The 22,392-nt window shown below is 41.7% G+C and overlaps 1 protein-coding gene across 2 annotated transcripts in view; it reads right to left on the bottom strand.

The window, feature by feature from the left end:
• Window positions 1–22,392, bottom strand: part of TRPA1 (transient receptor potential cation channel subfamily A member 1) — a 100,226-nt gene that overhangs the window by 19,780 nt on the left and 58,054 nt on the right. Inside the window, exons 14-22 of one of the 2 annotated variants that reach the window (XM_075828226.1) lie at window positions 22,208–22,374; window positions 16,290–16,380; window positions 14,277–14,336; window positions 5,738–5,836; window positions 3,653–3,723; window positions 1,824–1,939; window positions 1,406–1,469; window positions 999–1,014; window positions 778–792 (exon numbers count right to left, since the gene is read on the bottom strand). In XM_075828226.1, the coding sequence (XP_075684341.1) occupies window positions 778–792; window positions 999–1,014; window positions 1,406–1,469; window positions 1,824–1,939; window positions 3,653–3,723; window positions 5,738–5,836; window positions 14,277–14,336; window positions 16,290–16,380; window positions 22,208–22,374 (699 nt within the window). Of the gene's footprint in view, window positions 1–777; window positions 793–998; window positions 1,015–1,405; window positions 1,470–1,797; window positions 1,940–3,652; window positions 3,724–5,737; window positions 5,837–14,276; window positions 14,337–16,289; window positions 16,381–22,207; window positions 22,375–22,392 lie in introns of both variants that reach the window. The other variant, XM_075828227.1, reaches the window with a different exon arrangement.

Genomic DNA, 22,392 nt, shown 5'->3' with positions numbered 1-22,392 from the left:
GACGGCGCGTAAATAGACGCCCGCGTCAAAGAAGTGACCTGTCACTTCTTTGGCCGTAATTGGAGCCGCTATTCATTGACTCCAATGAATAGCAGCGCTAATTACGGCCGTAATTGACGCGGCGTTCAAGCGCCTGCACATGCCGGTACGGCTGAATATACGGGGATGTTTTCAGGCTGAAACATCCCCGTAATTTCAGCCGTTACGGACCCCCGCCGTGTGAACATACCCTTACTCTGTCATTAGCATGCAAGATATAGTTTATAGCAACTTATTTTCTGTCTATGGGTCTCCAAACATTGCTCATATAAAAAAAACATATGTATGCTGTCAGAATGTGTCCATATTACAGGGACACTCCCATTGTACATCAAAAATCCTACTAGATTAAAGGGAAGGTGTCATATGAAGACATTTCAGACGTATTTTACGTTTGCGTGTGAACATACTCTCAAGGTTAGGCCTCATTTACACGAACGTGATATATGTCCGTGTGACTCGCGTGCTTTTCACGCGGGTCGCACGGACCTATACAAGTCTATGGGGGCATGCAGACAGTCCGTGAGTTTTGCTCAGCGTGAGTGCGCTGAAAAAAACTCACGACATGTTCTAAATTTCTGCGTTTTTCGCGCATCACGCACCCATTGAAGTCAATGGGTGTGTGAAAACCACGAAGGTCGCACGGAAGCACTTCCGTGCGAACTGCGTGATTTGCGCAAGAGCTGTCAAACAATAAATGTAAACAGAAAAGCACCACGTGCTTTTGTGTTTACAAACATCCAAACGGAGTGTCTTAGAGATGAGCGAACCGAACCGAACTTCACCGGGTTCGGCCGAACTCGTTTTGACCGAACCCGGCAAAAATTTTTGCGGTACCCGACTTCAGGAGACAGTCACTGTCCAGGGTGCTGAAAGAGTTAAACTGGTTCAGCACCCTGGACAGTGACTTCCGATCCCAATATACATGAACGTGTAAAAAAAAAAAAGTTCTGACTTACCGATAACTCCCGGCTTCTTCCTCCAGTCTGACCTCCCGGGATGACAATTCAGTCCAAGTGACAGCTGCAGCCAATGACAGGCCAAGCACAGGCTGCCGCCAATCACAGGCTGCAGCGGTCACATGGACTGCCGCGTCATCCATGGAGGTGGGGCCGGATGTCAAGAGAGGGACGCGTCACCAAGGCAACGGCCGGGAGACCGGACTGGAGGAAGCAGGAAGTTCTTGGTAAGTATGAACGTCTTTTTTTTATTCACAGGTTGCTGTATATTGTGATCGGAATTCACTGTCGAGGGTGCTGAAAGAGTTACTGCCGATCAGTTAACTCTTTCAGCACCCTGGACAGTGACTGACGTCGACTAGCCTCATCTCTATGATGGCGGCTGCGCGAAAATTACGCAGCCGCGCATCATACACTGATGACACACGGAGCTGTCAAGTGCCTTTTGCGCACGCAAAACGCTGCGTTTTTTTGCGTGCGCAAAATGCACACGCTCGTGTAAATGAGGCCTTAGTGGGAGTGGCTATCATTATTTAAACACACCTGGGCACTTCCCTTTAGCAGCATTCTCTGACCTGGTCGCGTCCTGTTTGGATCAGGTTTTTTACCCTCCTCCTAATCTGTGAGTATGGCCTTTTCTGTGGTTTTAATAACATACCCTAAGTGATGGCACATCACTTTCTGATTGGTGTAGATCTGCCTGCATGGACGACCATGTTCCCTACAATAACGTGTCGGTAAACTATACACTGATAATAAATGAAGACAAGGAATTCAGATTGAGAAAATGCAAATATACCTTGAGTTGTAAAGTTAAAGGATTTGCAGTTGAATTGGTGCTGTTGGGTGGCACAGCATCTACTATCAGAAGTGTAAGAGGAATAAGTCCCAATGAGTAAACAGCCAAGTTTATAAGATGTGCTTTAAATCCATATGCTCTCCTGGAAAACAAGCAAATATAAAAACAGCGTAGTTACTAAAGCACATGGTATGTTCATTAAGGCCTTTCCCATCGCTGCCATTTTTTTATTCTTTCGTTTTTCCTTCCCGCATTCCAAGAGCCATAACTTTTTTTAGTTTTACGTCGACATAGCAGTGTGGGTTTTTTCTTGCAGGATGAGTTATGATTTTTAATGGCTACATTTGATGCATGATATAATGCACTGAAAAACTATAAAAAATGATTTTGTGGCGTGTGAAAAAACAGCAATTCCTTCATTATTTTTTGGGTTTAGTTTTCATTATATTTAAATAGTTCAGACTTTTATGGACGCACCAATACCATATTTTTTTCATTGTTTCACATTACTTAAGGGGTAATATGAGAAAAAGTTTTTTTTAACTTTAAGATTTATTTTCTATATTTCTAAAAATGTAGTCCTCTATATTTCTAAAACGACATTCTAAATTTTTTTTCTCCCACTACCGGACTTGAACATGCGATTGTTAGATCGCTTGCACAATGCACGTAAATACTTATGTAATGCAGTGTATTGTGCATTTTACATCCTCTTACTATAGGTGGACCAATATAAAAACACACCTGGGGGCCTTCATAAGGACTCCAGTCTGCCATGAAAGCCATCGGTACCCTCACATGTCGTGGGGGAGCCAATTGCATCTCTCCGTAATGACCGTAGCATCTAAGAGTTATCGCCAATCCCAGCTATTAGAGAAGGATGTCAGCTGTAATACACCATACGTATTCTTCCGACGTCCGACGTGCATGTACGACGAATATTGGGAATTGGTTAACATAATTTATTTAAGCCACTTTCCTTCATAAAAGCCTCTTGGACTGGATCTGACAGAAATTTGTGTTGTCTGGTTCTGAAAAGCCAGATGTTCATATAAAACAATAGTAACATTATTATAGGGGTTGTCTGCTTAAAGGGCTACTCCAGTGAGAAACATTTATCACCTATCCACTGGATAAAAAATCCAGTGAAAAATGATAAAATCGGTAGGGGCCCCATAGACTGCTGTGAGCCCATAATGTACCTCAGTGTGCCTTTTGGGCCCTTTTGCAACTTTTCTAGCACAGAAAGGTTGATAAATTACCCCGTAAGGGTTAAGAGTCAGTTCAGTTTGAGACTTGCAGAACCTTTTACAGAGCAGCCAGCAGTCACTAGGCCAGTAGTAACGCAGCTAGCAGCCACCATCTTGAGGCCTACTAGGTCTATTGCAGACTAAGCCCTTGCATCAAGGAGGGGTGCCCTTGACCCTGCGCCTGCCAGGTCATACAGAACAAACCAGCCATCTTATTAGCCTGAGTCGTAACTAATCTTGTGCCTCTCAAAGTGGGTAGATTGTAAATATTGCTTGTGGCCTTGTGCACCATTAGCGCCGGCAAGATTTGTAGATAATTTATAATGTAAGTAAAGTTCAAGTTTCTGGCACCATAACTTTATTTCAACTCTCTCCGCAACATCCCTGCGGGGTATTTCACTATCTTGCCCCAGCCTCCACCAACTTCAGGAAACACAGTACGCTATCCCCACACCCTAAGGATGTAGCCATCTTTATCTTGAATTTTAATGCATTAAATACACAGTGACAAGAAACATAAAACTTTTCCAATGGCTTTTGTTGTGTGATATCACGCTGTAGCAAGTTATCAGAGTCAAAATAAAATTGGTTTCATCTGTACTTACCATTTCATAAGCAAATATTCTTTACAAACTGGATGAGACAAGAGCTCCACACGGTTTTGTTGTACCATAGCCTACAATAGTAAATTGGAGAAAAAAGTTACTGTTTACAGCGCACATATTTACCATTGCACATTGATGTGTACAAAGAATGTAAATGTAAAAATGTGAAGCTTGTTTAGTAGATTGAAACAGATTTTTACAGCTCCCATTGAGTTCAATACTAACTTTATAAATCCACATGCAGTTAGCTTCCCCCTAGTGGTTGATGCATGCAAGCCAGAATGTTATCATTTAACGGGACCTTGCCACTAAGCTTGGAGCCACTGAACCACCAGTATGTCATTATGCAGCTGGGTTTTAGTGTTCTAAATCTGCCCAGGTCAAAACTGAACCTTAAGGCAATAGTTAGTAAAGTAAATGACAAGTTACTGAAAGGAGTCCGGTGGCATCGGGCGTATGCTCATGGTGTACATAAAGCGGAGCACAGTACACCTCGCTTCACTGCGCATGTACAATGTACTGTCCTTGGCTTCATGTGCGCTATGCGCATACGCTTGATGCTGCTCCTAGACTGATCTCAGTAGCTTGTAATTTCTTTACTAACTATTGCCTAAAAGGTCAGTTTAGGTCTGGGTAGGCTTGAACCCCAGCTACATAAGGACATACTGGTGCTTTAGTATCTCCAAATCTATTAACAGGTTCCCTTTAACTGGTTGAAGACACAGGACGAGAATACTCGTCCTGAGCGGCGGGTGCTTGCCGCATTAGGATGAACATTGTCGTTCTGTGTGACAGTCAGTGTGTCCACATGATCAGGAGCGGGGCAACAGCTGTAATACACAGCCCCAAATCTCCTCTCTCCGCCGTTAACCCCTTGAATGCCACGATCAAAGCTGATCTCGGCATTCAAAGTGAATATGAGAAAGACATCCGGACCTGGCACCAATAAGCTGCTCCGGCTGCCTCCAGGCGTCGGATGTTATGAAGGGTATGAAGTAGTCGAAGCCGGAATCAGATGGCTCCAACTACTGCATAGCAGCCCGTGCTGCAGAACTTCACTTGAATAGGAGCAGTGCTGCAGCTTGGCCACTACTCCGTGACTGGAGCCATCTGCTTCTGGCATGAACATCTGATGCCCAGAAGCAGCTGCAGCAGCTGATTGGTGCGGGGTCCGGGTGTCGGACCCCTTCCGATCACAGACCGTGCGTGGACAACCCCTTTAACTCTATGACTGTGTGAAGGGAAGCAACGGATTTGGAGCTCTATGTGTGAATAACATGTCTCGACCCCTAGAAAAATGTATTAGAAAATTATGGTTGATATTACCTTTAATAAACAACATTTAAAAAAATACTGCATGTGGCAGGGCTCTTACATGGGATTGTGACTCATTCTATTGCTGTAGGGCCACATGTTTTTCGTACATCCCTTAGGGATACCCACCATGATATCTTTACTGCTCTGCAGAAAGTGTTAGGGTATGTTCACACGCAGTGTTTTCAGACATAATTCGGGCGTTTTACACCTCGAATTACGCCTGAAAAAATGCCCCTAATATGCCTACAAACATCTGCCCATTGCTTTCAATGGGTTTTACGATGTTCTGTTCCCACGAGGTGTAATTTTACGCGTCGCTGTCAAAATACGGCGTGTAAAAAGACGCCCACGAAAAAGTGCATGTCACTTCTTGGGAGGTTTTTGGAGCAGTTTTTCATTGACTCCAATAACGTCTGTAAAATACGCAGCAAAAAACACGAGTTGCTACAAAAACGTCTGAAAATCAGGAGCTGTTTTCGCCTGAAAACAGCTCCGTATTTTCAGACGTTTTTGGTCACTGCGTGTGAACATACCCTTAACGTTAGGAGGGACATAAAGGTGTATTGTATTTTGCAGAACTGCTGCACATAAATGAATTGTGTAGATAGCCGTGCTGGAAAATCAGCTGACCAATAATCAAATATTTTATTTTCAATAGCTTAACTAGAAAATGTTATTGTCAGGGTGTTTTCATGTAATGACTGAATCATCATAAATGACCCCATTCTGTATCTGTACATCAAAGGACAGAGAAGCACAAAGCCTTACATTTAATGTAGTGAGAGGCTCATAATAGACTTTGCTGGCATGGCGTTTGCATTTCTTAAAGGAGAGAGGACATTGTAGATAACGGAAGTTGTACTCAACCTAATGAACAAGAGAAGATTTAGATTAAAATCTGCTTATTATAGTAAATATCTAAATCTCTGCTGCATACATTTTTATAAACACATTTATTTGCACCTACCCAGTAATCCAAATCCTTTCTTTCTGATAAAATGGAGCAGGAATGGTTGCACCTTACAATCATATTTCGCTTACTAACTACATTTCTTTTGTTTTTGTTAGTTAGCACTTTATTATATGAACTTTTAGCACCTTGCCATATGTTTCTGTCTCCCCTTAGGCCCGTTTACACTAATCTATTATAGTCACCATTTGTTTGTTTCCGAGTGATCACAAGGATAATTAGTGCGAATCCGGAAAATATAATAAATAAAGGATTGACCTATCATTTAGGCTGTGTTCACATCACGTTCTGCGTGCATGTTCAGCGAATGTGCTGGGACCTACTGTACACCTAGTGCATATGGAGAACGAGTACATAGACACCTATAGGCCCGACGGATGACAAAAGAACTTCGGCTTACCTTTTTTTGTGTTATATAGGAAATCTAGTAGCCCATAGATGTGATATGGACAGAACCATATACATTATGCTGCCATAAAAACATTTGCAGCATTCTGTGTGAAAAAAATCAATGCTGCTCTATGCAACAATTACATTACAATAGGCATTCCTGCCTAGCGCATGGATCTCATGAGCGCAGTCGCTATGTAATATTGACGCCTGACCTGGTCATGAAAAAAACTCCTCCTTCTGCAAAGCTGAATAGGATGGAAATGTTCACCTGAACCTCAGGTACTATTTTTATAACCACTGATAGTTCGTTGGCCATTTTTTGAAAAAAATATTCCATGTAAATAAGCCTTAAAGGGAATGTCCACAATTGAACTTAAATAAGTTCAAAAGTCTGTGCTGATTAATTTCTTCATTTATCTGTACGGCAGTTGGAGCCCATTTTTTCTGATCTAGAGCTCCAAATTCCCTTCATAATCATACTGTACATTTAAATCACAGCATGCTGCCTGCAGCCACCACTAGAGGGAGTCTACGAGTATACTAAATACAGAACTGTTATACATTGAACTCCATGATACTTCTCATGCTTTCTCTTGTGGCAGATGCAGGTAGCTGCATCTTCATCTTTTAAATGTATGTCTATGCAGGAGATTTAGAGCTCTTTTTCAGTAAGGCGGAATTCACACGACAGGGTTTCCCGGCCGGGTGCCAGCCGTTCATTAATCGGCCGGCACCCGGCTGCATTAGGAACAATAGACCCCTAATGGGGCTATTCACACGACCGATTTTTTGACGGCCGGGAAAACCGGCCGTCAAAAAATGGGACATGCCCTATTTTCGGCCGGGTACCCGGCCGCCCGGCTCCCATAGAAGTCTATGGGGCCGGGTCATACACGGCCATCACCGGAATGTGTCCCGAGTGATGGCCGGGTCTACCGTCGCTCGCGCACTCTCTCCTCCTCCTCACAGCGCAGAGTGCATGTGAGGAGGAGGAGGAGGAGGGTCTTTTTTTGCTCCCTGTAGGAGTCGGAATCCCCAATTATGGACACAGTGACGTCACTCACTTCTGAAGCGGAATTCCCGACCTGTGGCAGGGAATTCCTCTCCAGGAGAAGTCAGTGACTACACTGTCCATATATGGACATTGAAGTCAGTGACTTCTCCTGGAAGGAGGGGGGGATGGGTGCAACCTACAGGGGGCTGTGTAGCATTACCTACAGGGGAGTTGGTGACATCACCTACAGGGGGCTGGGTGGCATCGCCTACAGGAGGCAGGGTGGTATCGCCTACAGGGGGCAGGGTGGCATCGCCTACAGGGGGCAGGGTGGCATCGCCTACAGGGGGCAGGGTGGCATTGCCTGCAGGGGGCTGTGTGGCATCACCTACAGGGGGCTGGGTGGCATCACCTACAGGGGGCTGGGTGGCATCACCTACAGGGGGCAGGACGGCATCGCGTGCAGGGGGCTGTGTGGCATCACCTACAGGAGGCTGTGCGGCATCGCCTACAGGGGGCAGGGTGGCATCGCCTAGAGGGGGCAGGGTGGCATCGCCTGCAGGGGGGCAGGGTGGCATTGCCTGCAGGGGGCTGTGTGGCATCACCTACAGGGGACTGGGTGGCATCACCTACAGGGGGCTGGGTGGCATTACCTACAGGGGGCTGGGTGGCATTACCTACCAGGGGGGCTGTGGCATTATCTACAAAGGGCTGTGTGTGGCAACAAATTTAAATGAAATTCATCCGATTTTAAAACGGACAGGGAAAAAAACGGATGCAAATCGGGTCCAAATCGGCCAGTAAAAACGGCAACACGGCCCGGAACGGAATCGGAACGAATGCAAACCGGATGCAAACCGCCCGGGAAAATCGGACGATTTTCCCGGCCGGCACTCGGACCCTGTCGTGTAAATGAGGCCTATAAGGGTATGTTCACACGGCAGCTTCCGTTATGGCTGAAATTACGGAGCTGTTTTCAGGAGAAAACAGCTCCGGAATTTCAGACGTAAGCCGTTTTTCGCTGCGTCCATTACGGACGTAATTGGAGCTGTTTTTCCATGGAGTCGGGAAAAAAATTACCGTCGGCACAGTACATCGTAAAACCCATTCAAATAAATGGGCAGACGTGTGCCGACGCTTTGGAGCCGTATTTTCTGACGTAATTCGAGGCTAAAATGCCAGAATTACATCCATAAATAGGGTGTGTGAACCCAGCCTTAAACGGAGCTTCAACTGCTATAAAGATATGTTATAAAACTAATCAACATGAGACATGAGAATAAAAGGTGTATTTTTACATTAAGTCTGAACTGAACACTAGAAATACAAAAATAAATGGCGTATTACGGAAAAATTATTTAGTAAACTCTGAAAATAAAACAGCGATCAATGTGAGAATTATGTTCACTTTGAGGCAGCCATGCTTGTGTATATAGTGATATCTTGGAATTCTTATTACATGAGGATTATATTAAAAATATTACAAATAAGGTATGTTAAGTCTTAGAAAAAAAATAAATAGATTGTCCCATCAATAACTTTCATATTTCTTGTATAGGTCAAAAAAATAAATAAACACTGTTTGCCCTGTACATGCTGTTAAAAAAAAAGATTCAGAAAAGATTTATCACATTTATTTATATAGTATTTTGGCACCTGGTGTTCAAAGTGTATAGCAATGTGCAAAATCCATCTATCGAGTGGAGTGCTGGTGGACACACATGCTCAATCAGTTTCCCCACAGCCACGTCTCTGAATAGTGATCAACTGTTCACTGGGGAGCAGCTAATAGAAATAGCTTTCTGCCCTGCTTGTCAGGGAAGGAGCAGAGTATCTGCAGTATAGATGAGGAGACTCCTTCTCAGGTTGTTGGGATTGTAAATTGCTCTGCATTCTGACAGTAGATATGAACACTGCACATGCCTACTCAATCTTTAATGTTTTACTTAATTCTATTTTTATTGAGTTCTAAGGGAGTTCACACTGTGGAGGTCACAAAATATATATATTTACTACTCTGGATCCCATGTTACCTAGTAAGAAGGCACTATATTGTCAGCTGCCAGAAGGGAAAGGAGACAAATTCTGCTCAAAGTCCCTCCCCAGCAGAACAGATTAGCAGCAGCACTAAGGGAGATACAGGTAAACAAAAAAAAAAGATGAGTGGTATTTTTTATATGCTAGAAACATGGCTAGACCTGCAATTCGTGGCTTCAAAACAAGACTAGGATTGTGGCTATAGTCACGATCTAGCCTGAGCTAGAGCAGCTTGAAGTGGGAGAAGCATATTCCTGCAGCTCTCACTTCAGCCCATGTAAAGAGCGGAGTGGGCCTGGCGGGGGAACTGCTTGCAGTTCAGTGATTCTCCTCCTGTCCCTGTAAAACTTCAGATGACCCCAGGGATAGGGGTAACAGGATTTTTCGTTCATGTTATCAACCCCCCTTATCAATCAGAGTTCATAGTTTCTCTCTGTCACATATGAGGGTCAGTTTTTCTAGAAAAGGAGTGAGAAGATGAGCAGTAGCTCATATAATCACCACTCTATGTCTAATATGGACATTGCTTGACTTCACAACCTAGATGTTTATCAGCGTCCGGATTCTGGCATCAAATTTGTTTCTTAAAAACACTTGCACCACACACATAAAAACATCAATAAAGTTAAAATTTTACGCTGTTCCTGTCCATACCCAATCTTTAGCTTAAAACCTCTTGACCACATCTCTAGGGATAACCCTTACACACTACAGTCATAGCGATAATAATTACTAGAAAGGAATGTCGAATACATTTTTGATGGATTGAAAGAATTTCCTGCAGTCATAAAATACATTTTCACCCACTTATCATCACCATAAACATTAGTTTCTAACTTGTTCCACAAGAAAATCTGAATTAGTTAAAGCATTAGATTAGGTTTAGGGATTTAGGTTTCAAAATTTTTTACAGCACAAGCTCTAATTGATGTAGATGTTTGTGGTAAATATATGAACTTCACATACCTAGATCTATTATTTTTATATTGTTTTTGTGTGTAAGCCTCTGATTGTATGTGAGTTTTAGGTGCAAATGTATGTTTTAGTGCATTTTTAAAAAATAATTCCTGTTTGTCACAAAGTTACGTGAAGATGGAAATGGCTGTCACCGCACCTCAAGACAACTGTAATTGTCAGGTTGTTAGCTTTCAGGAAATATGTAGGATTTGGTGGCACACTACTTTCAAGGCGTATAATCCTTGCACTTTCTAGAACTTTACTTTTTTTTATTTCCAGCTGAAAACTAGAATTTTGGTCTCTACAGTTCTGGTGATTTTATGAAGATGTGGGCATGTAGACAGGCCTAAGTGGTATGTATGAACCCTGCATATCTTTAACTTTTATTTTTAGGATGTTTGGTGCATCTAATTTTGTGCTTGGGTCACAACATTTGTAGCCAACAAATATACATCATAATTTTTTTATATATATATATATATATATATATATATATATATATATATATATATATACACTACCGTTCAAAAGTTTAGGGTCACTTAGAAATTTCCTTATTTTTTAAAGAAAAGCACAGTTTTTTTCAATGAAGATAACATTAAATTAATCAGAAATACTCTCTATACATTGTTAATGTGCTATATGACTATTCTAGCTGCAAACGTCTGGTTTTTAATGCAATATCTACATAGGTGTATAGAGGCCCATTTCCAGCAACCATCACTCCAGTGTTCTAATGGTACATTGTTTTTGCTAACTGTGTTAGAAGGCTAATGGATGATTAGAAAACACTTGAAAACCCTTGTGCAATTATGTTATCACGGCTGTAAACAGTTTTGCTGTTTAGAGGAGCTATAAAACTGACTATCCTTTGAGCTCGTTGGGAATCTGGAGCATTACATTTGTGGGTTCGATTAAACTCTCAAAATGGCTAGAAAAAGAGAGCTTTCATGTGAAACTCGACAGTCTATTCTTGTTCTTAGAAATGAAGGCTATTCCATGCGAGAAGTTGCCAAGAAACTGAAGATTTCCTACAACGGTGTGTACTACTCCCTTCAGAAGACAGCACACACAGGCTCTAACCAGAGTAGAAAGAGAAGTGGGAGGCCCCGCTGCACAACTGAGCAACAAGACAAGTACATTAGAGTCTCTAGTTTGAGAAATAGACGCCTCACAGGTCCTCAACTGGCAGCTTCATTAAATAGTACCCGCAAAACGCCAGTGTCAACGTCTACAGTGAAGAGGCGACTCCGGGATGCTGGCCTTCAGGGCAGAGTGGCAAAGAAAAAGCCATATCTGAGACTGGCTAATAAAAGGAAAAGATTAATATGGGAAAAAGCACACAGACATTCGACAGAGGAAGATTGGAAAAAAGTGTTATGGACAGATGAAACAAAGTTTGAGGTGTTTGGATCACACAGAAGAACATTTGTGAGACGCAGAACAACTGAAAAGATGCTGGAAGAGTACCTGATGCCATCTGTCAAGCATGGCGGAGGCAATGTAATGGTCTGGGGTTGCTTTGGTGCTGGTAAAGTGGGAGATTTGTACAAGGTAAAAGGGATTTTGAATAAGGAAGGCCATCACTCCATTTTGCAACGCCATGCCATACCCTGTGGACAGCGCTTGATTGGAGCCAATTTCATCCTACAACAGGACAATGACCCAAAGCACACCTCCAAATTATGCAAGAACTATTTAGGGAAGAAGCAGGCAGCTGGTATTCTATCTGTAATGGAGTGGCCAGTGCAGCCACCAGATCTCAACCCCATAGAGTTGTTGTGGGAGCAGCTTGACTGTATGGTACGCAAGAAGTGCCCATCAAGCCAATCCAACTTGTGGGAGGGGCTTCTGGAAGCATTGGGTGAAATTTCTCCCGATTACCTCAGCAAATTAACAGCTAGAATGCCAAAGGTCTGCAATGCCGTAATTGCTGCAAATGGAGCATTCTTTGACGAAAGCAATTATTATTTGAAATAAAAATCATTATTTCTAACCTTGTCAATGTCTTGACTATATTTTCTAGTCATTTTGCAACTCATTTGATAAATATTAGTGTGAGTTTTCATGGAAAACACAAAATTGTCAGGGTGACCCCAAACTTTTGAACGGTAGTGTATATATATATATATATATATATATATATATATATATATATATATATATATAAAGTACACTTTTTGAATGTAGATGACTGTGTATATAAAGTGCTGAAGGGCATTTTAACAATGTGCCAGACGTCTACTTTCAGCAAATATATGGGTATGGGGGTTTAGTGTAATTTTTTTTTAATTCTGCAAATTAGGTTTTATTGTAAAAAAAAATAAAAATTGACAATTCTCCTTTCTACAAGTCATGCAAAATGTAAAAAAAAAATACCTGCCAATGGAAAGGGTTAATATAACTATTATAGGTTTTAACGGCATTTCTAGACTTTTGGTTTGAGAATCATATAAATGTAGGTTTTATATATATATATTTATATTACACTCTACAACATTGAAATTGCAACACCAGGAAGGTTTTGGATTTTTTTAAATTGTGGAAATCTCAGGATTGATAGATTTGTTAATGATATGCAAATGATAAAAAAATGGAAACAAAATATTCCAAATTCAGTATGGAGTTTGAGTGCCACCCGCAGAAATACACGCACTTACACACATTGGCATGCTATCAATTAGGTTATTAATGGTTGTATGAGGAATGTTATGCCATGTTGAATGCACTTGGGCACGCAAATCATCAGGATTGGCTACTGGCAGCTCCCTTTGCAATTGCTGACCAATCACGTCACAGATGTGCTCGCTAGGAGAAAAGTCTGGAGACGCTGCAGGCCATGGTAGCATGTTTAGGCCATGCAGGCTGCTCACAGTAGCATGAGCAACATACGGCCAGGCATTGTCCTGTTGAAAAACGGCTTCTGGGACTCATTGGAGATATGGCCGTACCTCTAGTTCCACGACCAAATCAATGTAATGCTGAACTGTTAGTGTACCTGAAATGAACACTAGAGGGGTCCAGCTACCGTAGACCTCACACCATATTCCCGGGAGTAATACTTGTGTCACGTTCCCTTTTTGAAGTCCTTTTTTCATGGCACAGATCACGTGGTCTCCAGACAAATCTCCGGCTATTATTGCGTCCGAGACACAAGCGGGACTTATCGCCGAAGAGCCGTCTTGCTGTGCACCATGATAGACTTTGAGAGCAGTGGCGTGTGGTCAATGGAACACCTGTAGCTGGACGTCTGACTCGTAGACCAATATCGTGCAAACGCCTTACGATCCTTTGTGTCTACACTGGTTCCTGCCCTAGGCTTGGGATGTGACGTTCAATTTCACTTCCAGTACAGAATGGATCAATACACACCATTCTTCCAATCAGATGATCCGCCTGTGCAGAGGTTCACCTCTGCGCACCACTTCCTGTCATTCCTGCTCGTTGTTGTTCTCCCAACCTCCGGGAAATGCAACATTGAACATTGCTGACATCTCGGCCTAGGCATATCAATCTGCCGGAGAGATAAACCAAGGTATCTCAGTTCAAGGATTCTGTCCCTCTCAGTTTGCTACAAGTGGCGGTAACTGGCACATCGATGAACAGGAGGCATCGCACAATCATCCCACACCACTTCATCCGGTTTTTGAGGTCTCATGTGGCTAAAAAACGTTGCTTTCAATCTGATTTTTATGTCCCTACCACATGCCACAGATTGGAGCTAGGTGCTTGAAAATGTGATCATTTGCAGATCTTAGTGACATCTGCTATTTCCTCGATTTGCATAACCTTATGGATTGTCCTTCTTGGTGTTACAATTTCAATGCTGAGGAGTGTGTAGAAATATATATATATATATATATACACACACATACACACACAAACACAAACTGGCAATATCCAGGTATAAGATAACATTTGTATAGCTAGCACATTTTGCGCTGTAGGTAACCCACAAAAAAATCCATGCTCTTCTTGTCCCCCGGTGATTCAGTCATACATCTGTCCAAGAGATTCTATAAGATAAGGAAAACATACAACATTATTGGTAAGTTCAGATGCAGCAGAGTTTTTACATGCAGATTTTTCTGCGGACATGTAGCAGATTTCACCCTTTTTTGCAGCATGCCCTGAAATTTGCTTGAATTTTTCTGCTATAAGTGGATTTAAAAACCTTGTGCACATGTATTATATTGTAACGTGTTGCGGATTTTCACAGAATCCACGCCACTGCTACGTCTGTTTGCTATTGATGAACAGAATTATGTGGTTAGCTAGTAAATACTGGCTAGAAAGAAGTCTCCTAGAAGTTACCCATAGAATAACTTTGCTGTGGACGTGTTTCACGCAGATTTTGCTGACGGAAAGGATCCGAATTAAATTTGTCACATACAGGGCATGCTGCAAATTTTAAAATATTCAGCATGCCAAAAAATGTATGCGTGTAAATGGGGATATGTAGGATCCCTGTTACTGGCAATGAGTTGTGCTTCACACAGGTTGGACATGGACTTAAGCTCCCCAGCACACAAATTGATTTTTGAGCGTAGAACTGGTAACTTTAACCCCTTGGTAACATCTGCGTGTATGTACAATGGATGTTGCAAGGGGATCAGGGTCTGACGTATTATTGGTGCAGCCCATGCAGCAGCACAGGGGCCCTGTAGGTAAGGGGGCCCACTGTCAACTAAAAACAGTCTTCCTCTGTCTATAAGATAGGATATAAATGCCTGAGCTAAGGAGCTGTATGGCTAACAATTACGGATAGGGTATGTGCACACACACTAATTACGTCCATAATTGACGGACGTATTTCGGCCGCAAGTCCCGGACCGAACACAGTGCAGGGAGCCGGGCTCCTAGCATCATACTTATGTACGATGCTAGAAGTCCCTGCCTCACTGCAGGACAACTGTCCCATACTGAAAACATGATTACAGTACGGGACAGTTGTCCTGCAGCGAGGCAGGGACTCCTAGCATCGTACATAAGTATGATGCTAGGAGCCCGGCTCCCTGCACTGTGTTCGGTCCACTACTTGCGGCCGAAATACGTCCGTCAATTACGGACGTAATTAGTGTGTGTGCACATACCCATAGAGTGTTAGAAAGACATAAGGCTGATTTATGATGAGACATTGGAGATCAGGGGGCCCATATACTGTATGAAAAGGACTTGTAGGATTAGAGAACCTTCAGCAAATCAAAGGGGTAATTTCAATTATAGACAGTTACCAAATATCCACAGCTGGTCGCACCATTGGGAAGTAGATTTATCTCCACAATGGGGGTCCCCTGCTCGAGTGTTTATGTGACTATTTAAATAGAGAGAAACGCGCGCTTGTTTGGCCTCCTCTTCATTCATTATCCATCTTAATACGGCGACCACCTTACTAAGCAGAATAGGGATCAGGGGGCCCTATTCTTCAGATACGGGTGAAAAAGTTGTATGTATCCCAAAAAAATGTATGTACCCCAAAAAGTTGTATATACCCCAAAATAATACAGCTAGACTGAAACAACAAAAACAAGCCCTCACACAGTTCCATCAACAAAACAATAAAATAGTTATTTTTTTAACAGTGTTTTTATTAAACTACGGTGTGTATAAATAAAAAGTCTATAAATTTGGTGTCGCTGTAATCGTCCTGACCCGCAGAATAAAGTTAACATGTCATTTTTACGTCACAGTGAACACCATAAACAAAAACCCAAAAATTAAAAATGTCAGAATTTTTTTTTTTTTTGTATATTATATGGTACATTCTATGGTACTTTTTAAAAACACAACTCGTCCCACAAGAAACATGCCTTTATAGGGCTATGGCGAGAAAAAAAAAAGTTATGGCTTTTGGAGCGAGGGGATAACAAAAACTAAAAAAAAAATTAATAATAATAATAAATGATAATGCTAATTGAAGTTTTGCTAAATTTATTTTTATTTGCCATGTTAGAAAAAAAATCCCTCACCTTTAAGCCTTCTGGAAGATGATCTACCATTTCCAGAATGGGACACTTATAACCAGAATTATGTGAAAATGTGACTAGCGCTTCTTCCCACCTGCAAGAAAACAGCAATGAAGTCTAATGATATGTAGCCAACTTTCATAGATACATGTCTTGATTTGCACATTTACACAATTATACAATCTGTGACTTGTCTTCAATGACAACTCTGCAATAAACTTTCCCACAAAACATACTCCAAATACAATTAAAAAATTTAAAGGGACTGTATATGATATAAACATTGCAGTTTTCTTCCATAAAAAGCACCACTCTTGCCCAAAGGCTGTGTCTGGTATTGCAGCCTAGCTCCTTTTGCTTGAACGGGGCTAAATTGTATCACCAGACACCACCCAGAGGAGCACTCTTTCTGGAAAAAGCAGCCATGTATTTCTTATCTCATACAACCTTTTTCAAATGCCCATGGGGGCAAATCCTCTACTCAAGAACCTGAAATAATCTATTATAAATAACAGTTTCCTAAAATATATAGTTTCTTTTGCAGATAGGATTGTTCTGAAAACACTGCACATTTCTTGTGGTGTCCTTGACGGCATGTCAACAACGTGTAATCTGAAATCGTGAACTCCAACAAGAGTTTGTAATTTGCTGACAGATTCTCAGGGTAATAATGGACAATTTCAATACCCTGCCATCTGTATTTACAATAAAATTCCTGAAATGACGAATCTGGGGTTATCTGAAACTCTGGGTTATTAAACGGTCATAGAAAAGTATATAAAACTGACTTCAGAGCCTTCAGAAAATCAAAGGTGGTGATTTAAATTTTTACGGCGTTCACCGTGCGGGTTAAATAATGGTATACTGTAATAGTTTGGACTTTTGTGACTTAACAGGAGATGAAGAAAGGCAGCTCTGGGGGACCTATGATGACCATTGGCACCCCCGATGGCTTTGGGGGGGGCCAAAAGCTGTCAGATGGTGGTGCCCTCCTGTTTCTAATGTTTTACATGCTGCAATCATGCTTGATCGCCGCATCAAAGGGGTTAAACAGCCAATTGCTGTTCCTGGCTGTTAGTCCCGGGTGTCAGCTGTAAAACACAGCTGACACCTGCTGCGTACGGGGCTGGTTGAGCCCGCTCCAAACATCACCTCCCCCACCACCCACGACGCAATAGTATGTCGTGGTACTAGAACAGGTTAATCATGTGTCTGTTGACTCTATACTTCTGAAATGTAAGCAGTATATAAAATGGGCTACCAAAGGGGAGAGAACATTGGATCTTATGCATGCCACTATAAAAGGTGCATATATCTCAGCATATAACAGCAGAGTGGAGCAAACAGGGCTATACAGAACACGGTTCTCGTCCGTGCACTTTCGTCAGAGCACTGGACACTGACCCCCTGCTTTGCATTATCTCCGCTCCTGTTCAGAGCAGAGGCAGCGACTAACCTCGACTATTAGCTTATTGGATGCTAAAAGTGCACATTCAATTCACACAATAAGAGGGATCCCTAAAGGAGAGCTTTTGAGTCTCAGGCGGAACTGCTCAACCTTTGCTGTTTTCAAGGATACAGCGGGGGAACTCAAACATAGACTCCTAGCGAGGACTTATTCAAACAGGAACATTAAAGAAGCATACAATATAGCTTTGAGAACCAACCCTGAGAACCTATTAGTACCTAAAAAGAGAGAAGAAGATTTCCAAATCGCGATGACTGGGACTTGATGCTAAGTATCTTTAACAAACACTGGCATGTTCTAAAACCAGACCTAGTCAATGACAGTGGTCCATGGACGAGAACCATGTTCTGTGTACCCCTGTTAGCTCCACTCTGCTTTTTTTCCATTGCCTCTGCTTCCAAATGAGTGGAGACACAGTGAAACAGGAGACAGTGCTATAACCTATTGGAGAGCGCTCAGCACAACAGGACAATTCAGTTAGTGGTGCATGGATGAGAATTTCATGCAGTGCACACACAACTTAATATAAGGGACTATTTGCGAATATCCTCAGGGTTTGGAATCTTTAAATACAATTTATAACAGTTTCATATAAAGTTATACTTATCACTCCAAATTATAATTGAGCATCTATCACCATTGCATTGTACGGAGCCATATAAATCATACTTAGGTACTTGCTTTGGGATTCAACATCAGGCATTTGTTTATCACAACACATCTCATAAGCCAAACTATACTTCACCAGTTATGGTGCTAGTTGCTCATACTATATATTCTGGAGTGAAGGTGCCATTGTAGATATCCAGGCATGAGCTCAAAGGAATTATAGGCATACACACTGAATATGCCTCCCACAGAGAGAGGATTAGATTACAATAAGGTTGGGCATAAATTGCTCATCGGGGCCAATAGTGGTCCCTTCAGAATGCAGACATAGGGTTTTTTTGCATTCCTCATGATTCTACCAACATAGAACTTTTAATATTAAGTAATAGTTTAATAAAGTAAAACTTTTTCATTTATACTGTCACATAACCAGACACTATCCCATTTTTTCCCATTTCCCTCCAAGCAGACTACAAGTCAAGGAACTCGTCAAGGATGTCCAGAGGGAAATAAAGAGAAGGTAGGGAAACATATAGAATGACATTTTGAGAAGAAACTATCAAGAAATTATACCAGAGGGGTCTGGAAGGGCATGAAAAAAATAAATGACTTGTTTAAAATCTAAGCAGGTAATTGAGACTGGAAATTATGGATAGGGCATTTGAGTTAAACGTGTTATTTAACATATTCAATGACACAGGTCAGGTGTCAGGTATGGCACAGGGTGATCAGTTTGACTCCACTAGGGAGTGTCACAGTTGCCTGCTAATTCACTGGCACAGGGAGGTCAGATGGTTTCCTCTGGGGAGGGTATCGCAATTGCTTGTCAAAAGTGTGGAAGATAGTGGGGTGGTTCCACTTGTTGTGGCCCCTGCTGATGTAAGTAACGAATTGCGGAAGTAAGGCCACCGGGCAAGATAGAATTGTCCCCAGAGTTTTGAAGAGGTGTGCTGTACAGTATTGTCATATTTGACAACTGTGGTTGGTCAGTATTTGAATCCCTTGCAATTTGCATATCGTCCACATGTGGGGGTGGGTGATGCGGTTATCTAAATATTGCAGAGATGGTATTCCCACTTGGTGGATCAAGGAATTCTGTAAGGATCCCCATCTTTGACTTTTCCAGTGCATTTAACAAGATCCAACTGAACTTGTTGAGAGATAAGCTTATGAGATGCGGGTCAATTGCCAGATAGTGAATTTGGTGTATGATGACTTGTCCGCTGGACCACAGAGCGCACAGCTGCATATGGGCCTGTCTGGCACGCTATAGAGTGATGTGGGTGCAACGCAGAGTACGGTATTGGCCTAGTTTTTTTGTGGCATATACTTCAGATTTTCAGTATAACGAGAGTTTTTGTCATTTGCAAAAGTACCCAGGCAATTCCGTGGTGGTTGGGTAAATCGCTAATGGGTGTGATCTTGAGTACCGGGAGCTGGTTGATAGTTTCATTGTCTGGGCAAATGAGAATAAGTTAGTGTTGAACATCGGAAAAACCAGAGAAATGGTGATTGATTACAGTAAAAAAAGGCAGAAAATCGATCCAGTGATTATTGGTGGGCAGGAAGTGTCACTAGTTGATAATTACAAATATCTGGATTGTGATAAATTGAATAAGAAGGGATCAAGTCACCTTTATTTTTTGTGACAATTAAAGTATTTTGGAAAAACAACCCAAGCATTCAAATATAGAGATGAATGTAGTACTTGAATTTTTTTTAATTTTTAATTATTTTAAGAATTCTTCAAATTTTCATTTATAACTGGCGATTTTTTTCACAAGCGATTTTTTTGTGACGTTGACGTTTCGGCCTATCTGGGCCTTTATCACAATCGCTTTAACTGTATGAAGAGGATGTCGTATTTGGTAATGTGGCGCCTGCCAGATGCTCTGAATGGAATATCCATTCAATTTTCAAATACTACATTCATCTCTATATTTGAGTGCTTGGGTTGTTTTTCCTATATATATTGTGGGGTGTCCAAACCCGAACCCTCATAGCACCTGAATGTTCTAGCCAGGAGTGAAATACATCATTCTCTATTAATAATTAATTATTTTAACGTTTGCATAAAAATGCTACAGATGTTTTATGAATCTGTTGTGGGGAGTGTTATCCTCTTTGTAGTGATGTACTGGAACGGCAATGCCAGGGCTATGGATATTAATATGTTTTGTTAATTAATTCGGAAGGTAAGTAGTGTGGTAGGCTGTTTGCTTGATCCTTTCGCTATTGTGGCGGACAGGAGGATGCTGAAAAAGTTTAACATTATTGTCGCGAAGCTGTGGCACCTGCTTCACAATATGATTAACTCCCAACATAGCTTCATCCAGTTTAAGGGCTTCAAGGATAGGTACAGGCGATCCATCCTGCCTACTACGATCACATTATTTAACAAGGCAAAGCGCTGAATTGTACGTGCTTTTTAATTTTTTAACCCTTAATTTTTCTACTTCTCTTTTGCTGTGGGTAACGGTAATTGGAGGACGGGTTGGCTGGGAGGTTTAGGGTTTTTTCTATCTCATTTTAATGTATTGTTTTCATGTATTTGTAAAGTCAATTTGTCATGTCTGTTCTTATGGAGCTTATGTAGACTGTTAGATCAATAAAGTCACTCTTATCTTATCTATATATATGAAGTACGGATGTTGCCATCTTTATCTTGACTCTGATAACTTGCTGCAGCATGATATCACACAATTGAAAAGTAATTGAAAAAGTCAAGATAAAGGATCTTGCCACTGTGAATTGAATGCGTTAAAAGTCAAGATAAAGATGGCTACATCTGTATTACCTGGTGTACTCAAGTTGTACCCCTCTGCAATTTATTCGCCATTTTAGGGTACCCTCAGTGCTGTCCCAAAACGGCTGCAGCACTTCTTAGACTACGAGTCTGAGACACTCCCACTGTTCTCGGATTGTTTAGAGCTGCTCACGTGAGCAGTCCTGTCCAATCTGTAAACAGAGGGATTGTATTCTACTCAGTCTAAGAAGCGCTGTGGCCATTTTGAGACAACACAGAGGGGACCCTAAACCGGCGGAGCCATAGTAGAAGGGCAAAACCGGAGGGCATCAGGAAAAATTTGTCCTGAGACCGACAGGCCGCTTTAAAGAGATTACGATGTAACCTGTCATTTAAAACGAGATTATGCTTGCCTTGCTGTAAATATTACACAGACGCTACAGAAGTGTCAGGATTCTGAATAGACATCACGCCCTGGCTGGAGGTAATGTATATTCACGGTCAGGACACTTGAGTAACGTTATAGTGTGTTTATGTGTCTGCACATAGCGATATAGCTATATCGCTATGTGCTGTGTAAATGAAAGTGGAGAAGTGTATGACGCTGATTGGTCAGCGTCATCCACTTCTCTCCACAACGCCCACTTGGCCAAAAAAGTAAAACACGCCCAGCTGTCCATTAAGAAACTCATCAGCATAAAGCTAAAATAGGTCATAACTCCGTCAAAAATGATCGTTTTTCTAAATAAAAAACACTGCTGTAATCTACATTACAGCGCAGATGATATTATGTACAAGATAGGGAACTTATAATGTGGTGACAGAGCCTCTTTAATATGGTGACCACCTTACCAAGTGGGATGTGGGTCAAGGGATCCCCATTTTGAGATAGGGTGAGACTCAGACTTAGACATCAGACATTTATTGCATATCCTGGGGATAGTTATGGTAGTTGTCTACACCCCTTTAATAACCGTTTTTACATAACAACAGATCAAAGTATTCAAAAATCTCTTCCATTATTTCCATCTGTCGCTGAACAATTTATTTCAACATAAAAAAAGGAACTTACAGATAACACAGAATCACGTATTTTACCTTTCACTCTGAATTGCAGTAAAGACCACCTCCTTCCTTCCTGCACGTATTGCCTCATGAATGAAAGAAGCCTCAATTACATTTAAAGTTACCGCTGCCCCACTTTCCAGGAGAAGACCAACTGTTTTGGGATGTCCCTCACGGGCAGCTAAGTGAAGAGCTGTGTTCTACATTAATGAATAAAA

Source organism: Rhinoderma darwinii, chromosome 5 (genome assembly GCF_050947455.1).
Source record: "Rhinoderma darwinii isolate aRhiDar2 chromosome 5, aRhiDar2.hap1, whole genome shotgun sequence".
In the NCBI taxonomy this organism is placed as follows: domain Eukaryota; kingdom Metazoa; phylum Chordata; class Amphibia; order Anura; family Rhinodermatidae; genus Rhinoderma; species Rhinoderma darwinii.
Note: the sequence above shows the minus strand (reverse complement) of the source record. Positions and strands in the feature narration are given on the sequence as shown.